We start from the raw sequence: 16886 nt of genomic DNA, 5'->3' as shown, positions 1-16886 counted from the left end.
GATGGACGTTCTACATGAGTCATGACGCTCTCATGAACTTGCGTCGAAGACTGACACAGAAAAGAAGACTTCTTTGAATAAAGTTCTTATTTTCTTTTGATGGAGTGGAATTCTGGATCAAACTTGGACTTCATAATAATATGAATTATTATTTCTTGTGTTATTATTAACCTCCTAGACTGTTTGATGATTTAATAAAGTTAGCAGGTAAAACAAATATTAGTAGTGATAGACTATGGTAAGAATGGTCATAGTGCCATGACACAAGGGGTCATCAGGACATGCCATCTATGCAACCAACACGTGATTAGAACATTTATGCATGTTATAAAAGAAGTTGAATATGGATTTGGTCTGTCTTTTCACTCGCTAAGAAACGGCTCTCATTGTGTGTGTAGTTAACCATATTTGATAAGATCCAGGGCAGAGCCAAGCAACCTTGAAGTACAGATAAGTGTTCTCTGCGAATATGTGTGAATGTCTGTCTTTGCAGCTAGATGCAGAGAAAGCCCTAAGAGGAAACGTCATGTGCCATCACCCTGATGTCCAGAGTGATAGATATACATCTCTGGAGAGACCTATTGCGTCTGACCTCTGATTGCTTGACACCTAAATAATCACTGAAGATATGCTTACGTCCATGTGTGGAGATTGTCTGTTTATCTATGCTTTGACCAACCAGAATAATTTTACCTAAGTAATGACGTAGTTAGTGACCTCTGTTAGAGTATAACTACTGTTGTAATGAGAGTGTATGCAAAGCAGCCTACGAACTTCATCGAGAGTGTTGAAGCTGAATTCTGCTGATAAAACTGCAAACTATTTTCTTCAGTAAATTATTCTTCAATTGGTTGCATCTCTGACTCCTGGTCTTTGTTCATCTAGTCCTTGGGTTTTAACTGTACATTCCCCTACAGTTTTTTTTGTACACAAACCACTGATGTCACATGGACTATTTTATCAATATCCTTACTACCTCTCTGGGCCTTGAACGTGGTAGTTGTGTTTCTGTCTATGCAGGGTCAGAAAACTCTCAGATTTCATTAAATATATCTTAATAAGTGTTCTGAAAATAAACAAAGGTCTTACAGGTTTGCAATGACATGAGGTTGAGTAATTAATGACAGAATTTTCATTTTTGGGTGAACTATCCCTTTAATGTTTAATAGATCAAGGCTCTTGCTAGTGTCCAAATTTGTGTTTTTGATATTTTGATTCATAATGAGCTCAAGACACAGCTCAAGAAAAAATCTTCCGTCGACTTACACTGATAGAATGAAACCAACAGTGATGGTGTCATCAAAATATTTGCATACTGAGATGTGATTAATCTTCTTTCTTACAACTATTTGCATACAAAACCTTGACTTCCATTTGAAGAGTTCAGTCCATCTGACGTTTGTCTTTAAAATAAGCATTTTTATCAGGCTCCTATGTATAGGTACCCTATACATAAGTACTTCTGATTGGGCTGAGGCTGGGTTTTAGCGAGTTTGAAGTAAAAGTATTTGATGGACGTATACTGTGTCGAGAGCATTCACTCAGTATCATTATCTCATTTTTAACCGAGATGGATTTTAGAACATTTTGCATCTCTATTTGTATATGTATCCATATATAGCTGCTTTTCCTCCACACAGTGACTGTGTTGATTCCCACGTAACCGACTGTGAACAAGGCACGATTCGACATTTGATATGCGCATCATTTAAGCCTTAAACCTAAGCCTACCTAAAACCTCAACATGATTCCATGCAACCACTGATATTTCCTTTAGGAATTGCCTAATCTAGATACATTTTTGGACCTAACGTTCACTTGTTCTTTCTTGCAGTGGGAGAATGAACAAATGACCAGTTTGGAAGAGAGGGGCCGTCTGTTGCTCTCACTGCAGTTCCTACCCCCACCTGCAGAGGGCGAAGCAGAGGGCCGACGTGGAGGCTTGTACGTCGGAGTGCTACGCTGTGCCCATCTGGCAGCCATGGATGTCAACGGCTTCTCAGATCCCTATGTGAAAACGTGAGATTTATGCAACAACACTGAGCGAAAAGACACTTGCTTTGGATCCCGAAAGCTTCATGAGAAACACGAAAAAAAGTGCAAAAATAAAAAGGGCAAAGGATAAAGAACTCCGGTTGTGAAGGGAGGTGCCACAAACAGCTCTCAGAGGTGGAGAGCGAGTAGGAGAAACCGTAAAACGACAGAGAGAGAAAAGGAGACAGTATAATAAGGCTAAAAAAAAAATCTCTGTACGTCCTACGTCTTTCCTCTGATGTGTCTCTGCTTCTCACTCTCTCATTTGTGCTCCTCTCTAATCTCTCATTATTTTTCTCACATCATGTATTAAAATAAACGCTCCCAAACAGTTCTTCCTCCCTAGGCAAAATGGCATAAGAACAGACAGGACCCCCACCCACGCTCACGTCCCTTCCAGTCACTCTCTCTCTCTCTCTCTCCCATTCCTTTCACAAACACACACATACACATTCTCTCTTTTCCTCAGGATCAAAGCTATATTCTAACTGTGTGTCTTGGGGGATGGTGGGTGAGAGTTACCAGCAGTACATAAAGCAAATCAAATTTTTATGGAAGCCTGTGGGACGTCACGGCAAAAGCTGAAAAGCAAACAGCTTGGTACGAATGTGTCCGGAGTCCGTTTCGTATGCTTGCGCCAGCGGTGCCGCTTGTTTTAATCTCCCGCTCTCCCACTGTCCTGCTCTTCCTACGGCCCTCACTTTGTTCTTCCATCTGCCTTTCTCTTTCCAGATACCTGAAGCCAGATGTTAAGAAGAAATCCAAACACAAAACGGCAGTGATTAAAAAGACCCTTAACCCCGAATTCAATGAGGTATGGATGTGTTTGACGAACTGCCGGGGAGCACGGCACGCTCATTTCATTACACGTGCGCGCGTGTGTGTCGTGCGCCTCACAAGCGTTTTGAGTGTTAATGAAATGTCTGGTCTAATATTTCTTTGCGCTGCGTTCTTGCTCACATTCCCAGAAGACCTCCACCTAAACGCACTCTTGTCTTTCATGACCATGTCGTACGTTTCTCATTTCAGTCATGTCCTCCGTTTCTCTGTTTCTCCCTCTCCTCCTTCCCGTCTGTCTCACGCGCGCTCTATCATGTGGGCGGCGGGCGATCACCAGTAAGGCTAAGTGTTTTGTTTCCATTCACTCAGAAGTAACACACACCCAGATTGGCCGCATAATTACTCGCTGGCTCAGACTGAAGGCTGCTCACTCCAATCTCACACGCCACTATCTGCTTAAAAGCAGGTCTGCCCCCTGCTCCACAGGACCCCCACTCAGCAAAACCATGATATCATATCACATCAAAACTGTTCATGAGGGTGCTGAAAATTCCTGGGAGGAATAAGAGGCGGGAACAACAGCGCATATTATATTTAGAAAATGCTCCAGTTTCTTTTTTATGAACTGTTTGAACATGCCTTTGGCTCAGGGGGGAGGGATGGGTAGAGGTCAGAAGAGGAAGGTCTTGTGGTTTGATCCCTGTGATCCCAGCATGATTTAATTCGAATACCCCAGAAAGCAGCCTCCATTTAAAATGTATTGCTTTCTATTGCATAAATGTTCTTTTTCCCCTTCATTCAGCCACATGCCAGGTTTCAGTCAGTGGGTGTGAAAGCCGCAGACGAGAACATCTGTTTGGCTGAACTACCGAATGTCATTTGTTTTTGAAGCAACTTTTCATGGGGTTTAATATTTTGATCATTCCCCAGGTGGCTTCGGAGCTGTCAGGATGATGCATATGAGATCTTTCTGTGTTTAAAAATGTCCTTTGAAATGAATTAGGGGAAATCAAAAGTGACAATGAATAAAAAAAAACATTTTGGGCTTTGGCCAAAGGGTTGATCAAATGAGAACAAACTATTCTTCTGATAAGGTACTGAAACTATTGAACTGCTGTGATAATATGCGTCATATTTTACCACCCACAGGAGTTTTTCTATGAGATCTCTCTATCTGAACTGGTCCATAAGACACTGGAGGTCACAGTATGGGACTATGATCTGGGAAGATCCAACGATTTCATAGGTGAGAGTATGCTGTTATTACGTGTTGTAATGAGTTAATGTAATGAACATGTTTTTGTGTTCCACTGCACTGCGTTTCCATTATTCATCTTTAAAGTGGTCTTGAACTGCCTTTGTTTTTTTATTTTGTATTGTTTTTTGAGGCCCACTTATGATGTTATGAAGATTTTTACATCAAAAAACATAATTTAACATAATGTAGACTCGAAGTAAATGCCCACTACTATGATTCTATGATGCTATCATTTCTCATAGATGGATGCCGCTGTGATTTAGGTTTAAAACACAACTCAGTACATATCAAACAATCTGTAAGAAGAGACAAAGCAATAGTGACTACGTAATGAAAACAGTTACTCACACTTTTGAGCAACATGATTGTCGGACCCAATATAGGCGGCACATCATCGTCTTTTAGTTTCAATTTTGAAAATCCCACATCAAATTGTGTCACTCCTGTTGTAACCTCGATTCCCTGAGATAAGGGAATGAGCATTGCGTTCCTGACGCTATGGGTAATTGTAAACTAATCAGCGATAAAATGAAGTTAACAAAGGGACGAGCTCTTACTGGTGTGGTCTGGAAGTTCATCCACTGTTTCCTAATGTTGGGATCAAAAGGAAGGCAATGCAAAGACTGTTTTGGCACTGCACAGCATCCTGTTGTTTTCAGAGCCATCTTTATCATTTAGTTTCTGCTTAGACCTGCACGTTCGCCTCACTGGTAAACATGAGCGAATCTGTGGGCGGGGCTAAACAGACAGCCTTGTTGATCTTCTTCTGCGGAGGCGGTGCTTATCTACACTATTACATCATAGAGTAGAACATTCCAAAACCTGTCGTTTTGACAGACTGCCTTTAATATAAGCTGTTTTTAGACTAACAACAACGTTTTGAGTTACGAAACTTACAGGATGTTTTTATAGTACAATGACCTCTTATATGTCAAAAGATAAAGCCAATTTTGTTTTTTTTAGTTCATCACCCCTTTAAAAATGAGGCACCTGTGAGCGCCGCACTCAGGTCTTTTTCAGCATATTACAGCACTCCAACAGATGACGAAACAGACGTGAGATATTTACCAAATAATTATGTTAAAAAAGTATGTGGACATACATTACTGATACAAACTGAAATTATTTCACCCGTGTCTTATCTTAAACCTTCTGAATGGAACAAAGCAATCCAATACAATCTACAAATTGATCAGTCTAGCAACCAAATGAAACACTTCAACAATATTAAAGTAATACTGAAACTGAATGACTGAGTGATATAAGCGACATGAAAGTAAGAAAACATGAACGCCAATTTTAAAGGATTAGCTCACTCCTTAATTAAGATTTCCTGATCATTTACTCACCACCATGTCATCCAAGATTTTCATGTCTTTCTTTCATCAGTCAAAAGAAATTTAAGTTTTTTGAGGAAAACATTCCAGGACTTTTCTCCATATAGTGGACTTTAATGGGGATCAACATGTTTCAGGATCAACAGGTTGAGGGTCTAAATTGCAGCTTCAGTGCAGCTTCGAAGGGCTCTACACCATCCCAGCCGAGGAATAAGGGTCTTACCTAGCAAAACGATCTGTCATTTTCTAAAGAAAGAAATAAATCGATTTTTTAACCACAAATGCTCATCTTGCACTAACTCTGCAATGCGCATCTATGACTACTCCAGTTCAACAAGGTAGGTTAGGGCAAAAAAACTTTCCCCTCCAACTTCAAAATCGTCCAACATTGTGGTTTTACATTTTTTACACTTTTTTTGCACATTTGCTTTGTAAACACTGGGTCGGTACTTCCACCTACATCACGCGTGACCTTTCCAACTTGATTACATAATGCATGAAGTTGTGGATGCAGACTAAGACAAGTTATCTTTGGTTAAAAAAAAAAAAAAAGTATATACATTTTTTTTTTTGAAAATAACATTTCGCTAGATAAGACCCTTATTCCTCGGGTAGGATCATGTAGAGCTCTTTGAAACTGCAATTTGGACCTCAAACATGTTGATCCCCATTGAAGTCCACTATATGGAGAAAAATCCTGGAATGTTTTCCTCAGAAACCTTAATTTCTTTTGGACCGAAGAAAGAAAGACATGAACATCTTGGGTGACATAGGGGTGAGTAAATTATCAGGAAATTTTAATTGTGGAGTGAACTAATCTTTAAGTAGCAGTCTGGGACACAGCACTACCATGGAGAACAATGGATATTAGAAAGTATTTGGTGGGTTTGACTAATTAGAATCAAGTATTCCAGAGAGTTTTCTAATAATATAAATGTCCTATTGTTGATAATAAATTAAACTTGCTTAAAAATCAGGCCTGATAAGAGTTCTTCATTGGCGTATTTCTAGAATCTAATTAATTACCCTGCTAAATTAAATGTATTATCTTTATTTTATGAGCTTTTGAAGAATAAAACATACATATCATATCACGCTATTTCTGAAGTCTCTATATAGTCTATATACTGTGCACAGCATGCTGATTTTCTGTATAGAGAGAATACCAAGCTGACCTACTGCAGTTGCTAAAATATGCATTATAAAAGGGAGCACTCTGTGTGAAACACTATATCCCACAGTGCTATACACTAGATGTAATGAATAGAGCAGACCTAAAATTTTCTGTCATTTTTAACATCTTGTTCTTGATTCACATTGCCAGTATTAAAGACCTTTTTACAAAAAATCAGCAGGGATGCAACAATGCTAAAATGTTGGCCAATACTAATTCAAATTACATTTATTTTCATCTCCATTATGGCTTAAGAATTTTATGCTAAATGGAAATCAATACAGTTTATACTATTATAGTGTAATAAATTACTTAAATTGCACATTATAATCTACAGTATGAAAATGAAAGGCTGATTTATATTTAATATTATATTTAATAAATTAAAAAATCCGATCATTTCATCCCATAATGTGCAGTATTTTTAAGACAATCACTGCATGCATTAGCTGATTTAAACATGCACAACTGTTTGAAATGTTAATGTCATCTCTTCTGTGAGCATTCAGCTACCTAAAAAAATCTATTTCTTTGACTTCTATTCTCTTATTTTCCCCTAGTATCTTACTTTCCTAGCTTTTATTGTTTTGAACGATGACTGAAAACTTGTATACGGCACTTCTTGTGTTTATTGCCATCTTATGATGAATCACTTCTTGTTGTTTTCCTCAACTGTATGTCGCTTTGGATAAAAGCATCTGCCAAATGAATAAATGTTAATGACTGCATAATGTTCTGTTTCACACTGGAGGAAGTATTCAGTGTATATACTATGCAGTAGTCAGTAAGCAATAGTTTTTCCTTGATATTAAGACTTAACTCAAAATATACTCTTAAATGGCAGGTGGCGTGTGCCTGAGCTGTCACGTCCAAGGAGATGCTCTTCGCCACTGGATGGACTGCTTGAGGAACAAGGGTCAAAAGCTGGAGCGCTGGCACATTCTGACCAACGAGCTGCCTCAGACCACCTGCCACGATTGAGGAAGGACCCTGCCAGGAATGAGAAAATCAGTCATGATAGGTTAATGGATTTGATTGATATGAGGTGGACATGGAGATAATTATCTGAGCTAACTAGGGGCCAAGATGTTGGAAGTAAATTACACACTCTGTGCTGTTTAAAAAGGAGAGTGGAGGATGGGCCACCAGTCGTCGTCTGGCTTGGTGTCACTCAAAGCGAGTCCCCGCCCCTTTCACCCACTTCTCTCTCTCTCTCTTTCTCTCGCGCTCATTGCTGCACGTTTTCTACACATTTTGTAACGTTGAAGTGTATTTTACTCTTATGAAATCTTGTGTAGCACAATTCTCTTTTTTGATTAACCGATTACAATGTATTTCAATGTTCAGTGCTTTCGTAATGCTTGCGGACGGCGCATCTTTAACAAAACAAGGGGGTGCATGTAAACTGCCTGCCATAAATGCATCAAAATGATATACTCTTGACAGCATGGGGTGGTCCTTAAGGGCTTGTCCTCTCAATGTTGTCAATCATGTTTGAAACAAATACAACTTCATCAGGAGCAGGTTTATGTGTACTGCTAACCAATAGACTATCCTTTTTGTAGCATGATGCAATGTTTACATTTTTTTACTTTGCACCGACTGTGTTTTCCAAGGTCTCAAATTTGGCGGTTTTCAATTTCCAGGTGTTACTTTTTCTTTAAAAAGGGATTTTATGGACATGCTACAATTTGATATTGCATACGTTAATTACTTGATATATTTTTGGAATCCGATGTTTGTATGTGCCATATACTAGGACTATCTGGAGTGCGTCTGCATGCGTATGCGTGTGTGTCGTCTGGTTGTTTTGTACCAAAAAAAGTGCTGTATTCTTGAGGGTTTGTGGTTTACATTTATATGAAGTGCTTGCGTACAAAATACATTTGAAATGCATTGCTCTTTAAGATGTGCGTCATTTCCCTGCATCCTCTTGAAGCGAGCTTAGAAACCTCTTAAGAATTACAATTCGTAATCGCTCCGGCAAGCAGAGAACATCTATCAGGGCACACCACCAACATGTAAGCACACTTCATCTGAATGATCTCATTCACAAAGGCTTCATTCTGGGAGCGATTGTGGCGTTGTTCTAGCTACTGTGGATTTGGGTATCTTTACACCGATAACCAATAAGCAAGATACTCTCTAAATGGGATTCCAAACCAAGATAATACCAGCCTTTCCTACTGTGAAAAACCACTGTGGATCTTCAAGATGCATCTGGTTGATTATGTGTTCAATGAGTAAATGGTAATTAGACAGACACTTAACAGCACACCACAGTGAGGTAAAAGATTTTGGATGTTTGGATGGTTATCTGACATAACCATTTCAGATCTTGGAGATGAGTTGAATCAGGTGTTTTTTACGCAAAATTTCTATGTGTGACCCTGGACCACAAAACCAGTCATAAGTCAAATTTTTGATAAGCTTTCCATTGATGTATGGTTTGTTAGGATACAACAATATTTGGTCAAGATACAGCTATTTGAAAATCTGGAATCTGAGGGTGCAAAAAAATCCAAATATTAAGAAAATCACCTTTAAAGTTGGTCAAATGAAGTTCTTAGCAATGCATATTACTAATCAAAAATTAAGTTTTGATATATTTATGGTAGGAAATTTACTAAATATCTTAATGGATCACGATCTTCACTTAATATCCTAATGATTTTTGGCATAAAATTTGACCCATACAATGTATTGTTGGCTATTGCTACAAATATATCTGTGCTATTTATGACTGGTCCAGGGTCACATGATAAAGTATTAGCTTAGTTATTTATTAAAAAAAAAAAAAAAACATTGAGTTCTAAGGTTTTTTTCTCTTTCATGTCTGAGAATTAGTTTTAAAATTAGGATACCTCATATTTAGGTGTTGAGGTGGTGAATTAAAATAAGAAATAGCTTGATTTTTAGTTAATTTGTCTTATTTTAATGCTTGTTTTGTCTCGTTTTAAATCCTTTCATGTTGCTGAGACCTCCTTGAAAGTTTCCTCCGGTCCCCTAGTGTTCCTTTGTTGATACCTGAACACTGAGCCTTAAAGCTATTGTTATTGGTACTTTACTTAATAAATTAAGATTATCATTTAAGTCACATTCATTGTAAAAAGATAATAGATGACTTTTTTTACATGCAAATGGTTAGTTTACATAAAAGGCATTCCTTAAAGGGATAGTTCATCCAAAAACGAAAATTACCCCATGATTTACTCAGCCTCGAGACATCCTAGGTGTATATGAATTTCTTCTTTCAGATGAATACATTCAGAGTTATATTAAAAAAATGTCCTGGCTCTTCCAAGCTTTATAATGGCACGGAATGGGTGTTAATATTCAGTAGTCCAACAGACGTTTAATAAAGTGCATCCAATTCATCATAAAAAGTATTCCACACAGCTGGAATATAATATAATATATTGGTGGCAGAAGATAACTGGTAATAAGTGGAGGGAAATGGGTAAAAATCCATAGAATAAGAGAAAAAGAAAAATTGTGCCTTTTGATGCCAGAATCGGAATGCAAATAATTTTTATAGAATACTGTTGTCAAAGACGCCATTTGAAGTTAAACGCAGATGCTTAAATGGACAGACTATGGATGAAAACTGCTATGATTACTTTTAAAGCTTAAATTTGATTTAAACAATATGTCTACATAATATTTACATATGCTGTTCATAGGGGGCGCATTGTATTAGCCCTACAGTTACAACATGACATAATATTTAAACCTATTACTATTAACATTTTACATAGCATTTATTTTATCTCACAATTATGATTTTTTCTCGCAAATTCACATTCATAGCTCCTAGTTTGGACTTTATAACTTGATTTAACTTAACAATAGTGAGTTTGTCAAGTCTTAGGGGAAAAAGCCAAAGCCGAGGGGAAAAGAGAGAATGATGAGTTGTTTCTTCTTAACAGAATTGTGAGATTTAATCTCGGAATTGCGAGAATAAAGTCATAATTTTTTAAACATAAACTCGAAATTTACCTTTTTTAAATCCTTTTATTCCGTGGCTCCATAGACTGCTACTTAAAAACTGTCATTTTCTGCAACCAGATAAGCTCTGCCCACAAAAAAAAATGTCATCACTGCTAAACAAGGAAACTTTGCTTCCTTTGCTCCTGCAAACAAAACCTGAGCATATTCTCTCTGGATTTTACACTACACCTACGTCCTACATCTTCTGTGGAAACACCACTCTCTCATGTATGCGTGCATGTTAGTTAGTGGAAGCTAGAGATTAGGGTTTATAAATTTTATATAGATATTTTTTTCTTAAACAAATGCATCAATTTACTTCAGGAGGCCTGAAGATCCCTCGGGCCACGCGGAGCACTTTTTTATGATGAATGGATGCACTGTATTGGACTTCTATTGAATCTCAACAGCCATTCACTGCCATTATAAAGCTTGGAAGAGCCGGAACATTTTTTTAATATAACTCTGATTGTATTCGTCTGAAAGAAGAAAGTCATCTAAGATGGCTTGAGGGTGAGTAAATCATGGGGTAATTTTATTTTTGGGTGAACTACCCCTTTAATCATTTACTCACCCACATGTCATTCCAACCCTGTTTGATGTTCTTTCTTATGTTCAGATATTCAGCAAAATATCCAAGTTGCTTTGATCCATACAATAAAAGTGGATGGGAATCAGGGACTCCAAAACAGACAAACGAGCAACATAAATGTATTCTATAGATCTCATTAACTATATTGTAAGCCCTTTGGTGTCATATGATAGCTTTAAGTGAAGAACAGTCTGCACTTTCACTAAAATTATTAACTTGAAATCTTACTTGACAGGCATCCATGTTCATCAACTCTGCTATGGCTGATAAAGAACCGTTTCTCATCTCCTACATGCCATGAAGAAAGTTTCGGCAAAAAATAAAAAATCCTGCAAGGGTGAACATATGTCCCCAGCTTCGTTCAATGAATCAGATGGCACAAAAACATAGTTAGGAAGTAACTTGAAATGGTTTGTCTTCTTCAAAAAAATACTCAACATCGCCACCTAGTGGGAACAAATGGAAACATTCCTTTTTTTCCCCAAACAACTTTGAACTTAAAATTTAAGACGTTATATAAGCCTTAAGCATATATACTGAGCATCTTCCTATAAAGTTCAGTTAAACACTGCCTGAAATGTCATGTGAACCTGAAGATCTTGATCCACTCATTCAGATTTTAAACTGTCAGCCCACCGACAAATAAAATTTGTGACCCTGGACCACAAAAACCGTCATAAGTCTTTTTTTTTTATTGAATTTGATACATCATCTGAAGGCAGCAATATTTGAAAATCTGGAATCTGAGGATGCAAAAAAAAATCTAAATTTTGAGGAAATCGCCTTTAAAGTTGTCCAAATGAAGTTCTTAGCAATGCATATTACTAATCAAAAATTAAGATTTGATTTATTTACAATAGGAAACTTACAAAACATCTATATGGAACATGATCTTTACTTAATATCCTAATGATTTTTGGCATAAAAGAAAAATGGATCATTTTGACTCGTGCAATGTATTTTTGGCTATTTCTACAAATATACCTGTGCTACTTAAGACTGGTTTTGTGGTCCAGGGTCACATTTTCATTCTATGGTGGACTAGAGTCGGGGAAAAAAACAGTTTTTGAAAAACTTTTTTTTTTTTTTTTGAAGGTTGGACTTTTAACAATATTTGAAGGTCCTTCAGATCTTCATCTGCTGATAATAGAGAAACCCAAAAGAGTAAACACTCTAAATAAATCTCTAACCAAACAATTTAATTTAGCATATTAAAAGCAGCAGAAAACAGCTGGCAATACTGGCACTTGTTTGTTGCATCCTACTGGCGTGATAGCAGGCTACATGACAGGAAAATGAATTTCAACAACACCATCAAACATTATACTCCAAAGGTTTTCTGAGGACATGAAGACAATCATGTGACGACTTATGTTGTTCAGCGCCTCTCAATTCTGCCCACAGGGGTCCCCCAGCATGGCACATTTCAGAAGCGATCAGGAGCAGTAAAACTGTGACTGCACATGTCACGACCACCAGGGAAACCTTTCCATGAGAATTTCCTGTAGCTTGAGTTCTGTTTAATTTGGCTGCTGAGGCAGAAACACCATTGCCTCACCTATTATGCACGCGCATGTGATTTCGACAGGTGTAGGCATCCTTAAAGCTACGTGCACACACTGGACAGTCAAACAGACGGAGCTGCAGATGTACGCGGCTGTGGTTCCTCAGAGTCCCGTCGTTGTTGAAACGCTTCCCGCACTGGGTGCAAACGTACGGCTTCTCCCCTGTATGAATGAGCATGTGCACCTTTAGCCGGGAATGATGGGGGAATAGTTTTCCACATTGTGGACATATGTGCGTCCCAGGACCTTTGACTCTTCCTCGTCCCCGTCCTCTTCCCCTACCCTGTCTGACATCTCTGCTGAACGTCACGTGACGTAGGGGGTTGACCACAACGTTAGTTATACTGCTAATGGCGTCGTTCCTGACTGATCTTGAATCTGTGTTTTGATGAGCCATATTGTAGTTAACATGAGCTATGCTTGATTCAGGACAACTGTTTTTTAACCCATTTTGGCTTATTTTACTAAGGGATACATGCATGGTTTTAGGCTTTAGCTTTATACGTTTAGCTAATTCTAGATCAGTGGAATTCGATACACTGAACGCTTTAGGATCCGACTTGTGGTTAATATTGTTAGTAGCTTGTAACTGAGCAGTGCACTGAGGTATTGGGCTGTAGACGGATGTGTTGGCATTGGTGGACTGTGAATCAGGACTTTCAAAAGGCTCTGTTTTTACACCACAAGGAAATTCGTTTAAAGGGGATGTTTCAAAGTCATCTGTGTGAGGCAGTGTGTTTGGTAACTGGGGACCATGTATAATGTCTGATTCGTCCACCAGAAGAGCATGGTCGGAGAACTCTTCTACTTTTGTGCTGGCGAGCTGTTCATTTTGTACCTGGTTCTGATTCTGATAGATCTCTGTAGCTATTGTTTCCGTTTCAATGCTAGAAGTCCATTTTAGATGTGATGGCGAAGATGATGATGCAGGGTTTGAGATAGCTGGACCTGTAAAAGACAAAAAGGTGTGACGAGATCGAAGACACTTACTTTACGCATACTTAAAACTAGAATATATTACACAAGTTTTCCCATGACTTTTTTGTTGCTGAAAGTCAGATTTTATAGAATATTGTGTAGTGTATGATGTTGACAGACTCTGACTATCTAGACAGACAATATCAAACAAGTATTTTTGGCTTGTTTTAGAGCACATTGTTGTCATTTGTCACGAGTCTCTTATCAACAAGGCACAAGTTTCTAAGTAAGTATCTAATTAATTAAAAGCAATAGTTTATACTTAACTAATACAATTCCAGATTCAAACATAGCTTTTCATGGCAGCTGCAAGTTGCAATTAAATATACAGTTTCAGTCAGAAATTTACATGTATGTTTTTATAAAGATCTTTGATTTAAAAACCTTAATAAGTTTTACAGATTTTAACATTTTCACATTAATAATAATTCGAGTGCCAGTGGTTTTGCATTCAAATATTTTCATAATTTGAGTAAAATGTTTCTAGACAAGCATGGTTTTGTGGCCTCAAATATACCTAAAAAAAATAAGGATTTTAATTGTGACCCTGGACCACAAACCATTCGTAAGTAGCACAGATAAATTTATAGCAATAGCCAACAATACATTGTATGTGTCAAAATTACAGATTTTTTTATATGTCAAAAATCATTAGGTTATTAAGTAAAGATCATGTTCCATGAAGATATTTTGTAAATTTCCTACCATAAATATATATCAAAACATTTTTGATTAGTAATATGCACCCTCAGATTCTATTTTCTAAAATAGTTGTATCTCGGCCAAATATTGTCCTATCCTATCCAGACCATATGTCAAAAGTTTTAGGCCACTAGTATTTTCATGAGCTAAAAAATGGTTTAAAGTAAGTTATTTCTATCTTTTGCTGTAGTGTGTCAGTAGGAAACATCAGTTTACATTTCCAAACATTCTGTTTGCCATTAATTGTAATAATCTAGTGAGATTTTTGTTTGCACAGGCAGTCTGACAACAGCCAGTGCTCCACACAGACATCTGATCTCATCATCATCCAGTCTGTCTCTGGAATGACATGAAGAAACAGAATAACTGAAACAGACTAAATCCAGAAGAACTGTGGCAACATCTCCAAGATGTTTCAAGTAACCTACCTGCAAAGCTACCTGAAAAACTCTGCACAAGTGCACATTGGGCAAAAGCTGCTTTAAACGCAAAGGATGGTCACATCAAATGCTGATTTATTTTAGTTAATAGAAGTTCATTGATAAAGAAAATCTATTTATGACATTGTTTTTGACAGCATCCTCATTTTATGTGCCTAACTGCCTAAAAATATTAACAGTACTGTAGCTTTGTAGGTGTAGGTCTCTTAAAGCATCTTGGAGATGTTGCCACAGTTCTTCTGGATTTAGTCTGTCTCCGTTTTTTTCTGTTTCTTAAGACAGACTGGATTGAATGATGGAGAGATCACATCTCTGTTTGCACAAGGAGTCTGACAACAGCCTGTGCTCCATTCAAAAATCTCACTGGATTACTATAATTAATGGCAAAATGAATGTTTAGAAATGTAAACTGATATTTCCTACTGACACACTACAGCAAAAGACTGACTTTAACTGACTTTAAACCATTTTTTAGCTGATGAAAATACTAGCGGCCTAAGACTTTTGCACAGTACTGTATAATTTTAAAATTGACCCTTACGACTGGTTTTGTGGTCCAGGTTCACAATTTGTTAGACGTATTAAGTGTCCAGTTCTACAGTTCATTCCGATAAAATTCTTATTTCTGTAGCTCAAACAGTAGATAATGGCCTAAAAATTACTTTTTTTGGGGGGGGCTATAGTGCAATATTTTTGTTTTAAAGGACGATACTTTAGTAATTATTCAATATTTGTCTCTCCTTTGACAATACTGGCTACCCAGGATAATACTGAAAGGTGCTTTGGACATAGGTCTATATGTAAAGAATATTTTAAATATTACAAACACTAGCATTTTTAAAGGGTAAGTTGGACCATATGTGACCCTGGACCACAAAACCAGTCTTAAGTCGCTCGGGTATATTTGTAGAAATAGCCAAAAAAATTCCTACTGTAAATATATAAAAACTTCATTTTTGATTAGTAATATACATTGCTAAGAACTTCATTTGACATTTATAAATCTCAATTTGGACAAATTGACCCTTATGACTGGTTTTGTGGTCCAGGGTCACATATAGTCCAGAAAACAGTCAACAAGTGAACGACATGCACGGGAGCTCAATACTGTTCAACTAAAATTGTTTTGGAAGGTATGTTTTGGTTTGTCTCATTTTAATAACCAAATAATAATTATCATACTTTCCTTTGTGTCACTTCATAGATTTGAGGAGGGGTTTTTTTTTATAAAGAAAATAGTAAAAAGGATGTTAAGGTGCCTAAACTGATCATTTAAACAGTGTATTAAACTGATGTACGCGATAAATTTGATGTTTTTGAGTTATTGTTTAGCAACATCACTAACTGCCCTGACTAACCACAACATTGTAACCATAGTTTCGGCTGCAATTGTGTTTAACTTTTCTTTTTTTTTTTTTTTTTTTTTTTTTTTTTTTGGATGACAAGGGCGGCTGTGTTGATGTCTTTATTTATTTTAGTTTTATTATTATTATTATTATTATTAATTAATTACTGTTTTAACTAAGGTATTTTGGCGGAAAGCACTGTTTCTATGGTAATTTGCGTAAAGAAAGTAAACAACGGCTGATTTCGGCAGAAGACGTTATTTTCTAAGAAGGGTCAATGTACCGTTTGACTCGACGAGTTTCTCAATCTCCTTCAGTCTTCGTCTCAAATACTCGTTGTCCTTCTGCACGCTGTCCAGCTCTTTTTCATACTGCAGGACAGTCCCGCCGATCATGTCCATGATTTCATTGAGCGTCGCCATTAAGCGCTCCGTCAGAAACGTGTTGATGACCTGCAGCTTTGTCATTTTGCTGTCAGCTCGTAGTATAGGCAGTTATATTGTTTTCAGCGTACAGTAAGACAGAATGTAAACACTCATCCCTGTGGTCATATGACCATGTATATGTTCCTCTTTAACCACAGAAATAAACCGATTCAGCGCCTACCAATGGAAAGGAGTAGAAGCTACAGAAAGAACTGTTCACGCTTCTTCTTCTTCTTCTTCTGCTCCACCTCCTCCTTCTTCAGGC

General features: G+C 37.4%; 2 protein-coding genes across 3 annotated transcripts in view; one reads left to right on the top strand and one right to left on the bottom strand.

Annotated features, from left to right (window-relative positions):
• doc2a (double C2-like domains, alpha) overlaps positions 1 to 8250 on the top strand; it is a 46339-nt gene extending 38089 nt beyond the window's left edge. For both annotated transcript variants that reach the window (XM_051106538.1, XM_051106537.1), the window contains 4 exons: positions 1835 to 2019; positions 2767 to 2848; positions 3964 to 4060; positions 7428 to 8250. In XM_051106538.1, coding sequence (XP_050962495.1) covers positions 1835 to 2019; positions 2767 to 2848; positions 3964 to 4060; positions 7428 to 7564 — 501 coding nt within the window. In that variant the 3' untranslated portion in view covers positions 7565 to 8250. The remainder of the gene's footprint in view (positions 1 to 1834; positions 2020 to 2766; positions 2849 to 3963; positions 4061 to 7427) is intronic.
• A 4092-nt stretch (positions 8251 to 12342) lies between these two features.
• LOC127156399 (zinc finger and SCAN domain-containing protein 21) lies at positions 12343 to 16808 on the bottom strand. The gene is made up of 2 exons (XM_051099238.1): positions 16480 to 16808; positions 12343 to 13678 (listed from the first exon to the last, which is right to left on the bottom strand). Exons 1-2 carry the CDS (start codon positions 16661 to 16663, stop codon positions 12720 to 12722), a joined length of 1143 nt encoding a protein of 380 aa, XP_050955195.1. The 5' UTR covers positions 16664 to 16808; the 3' UTR covers positions 12343 to 12719.
• Between the last annotated feature and the right edge of the window lie 78 nt (positions 16809 to 16886).

This window comes from Labeo rohita, chromosome 3 (genome assembly GCF_022985175.1).
Source record: "Labeo rohita strain BAU-BD-2019 chromosome 3, IGBB_LRoh.1.0, whole genome shotgun sequence".
NCBI lineage: Eukaryota > Metazoa > Chordata > Actinopteri > Cypriniformes > Cyprinidae > Labeo > Labeo rohita.
Note: the sequence above shows the minus strand (reverse complement) of the source record. Positions and strands in the feature narration are given on the sequence as shown.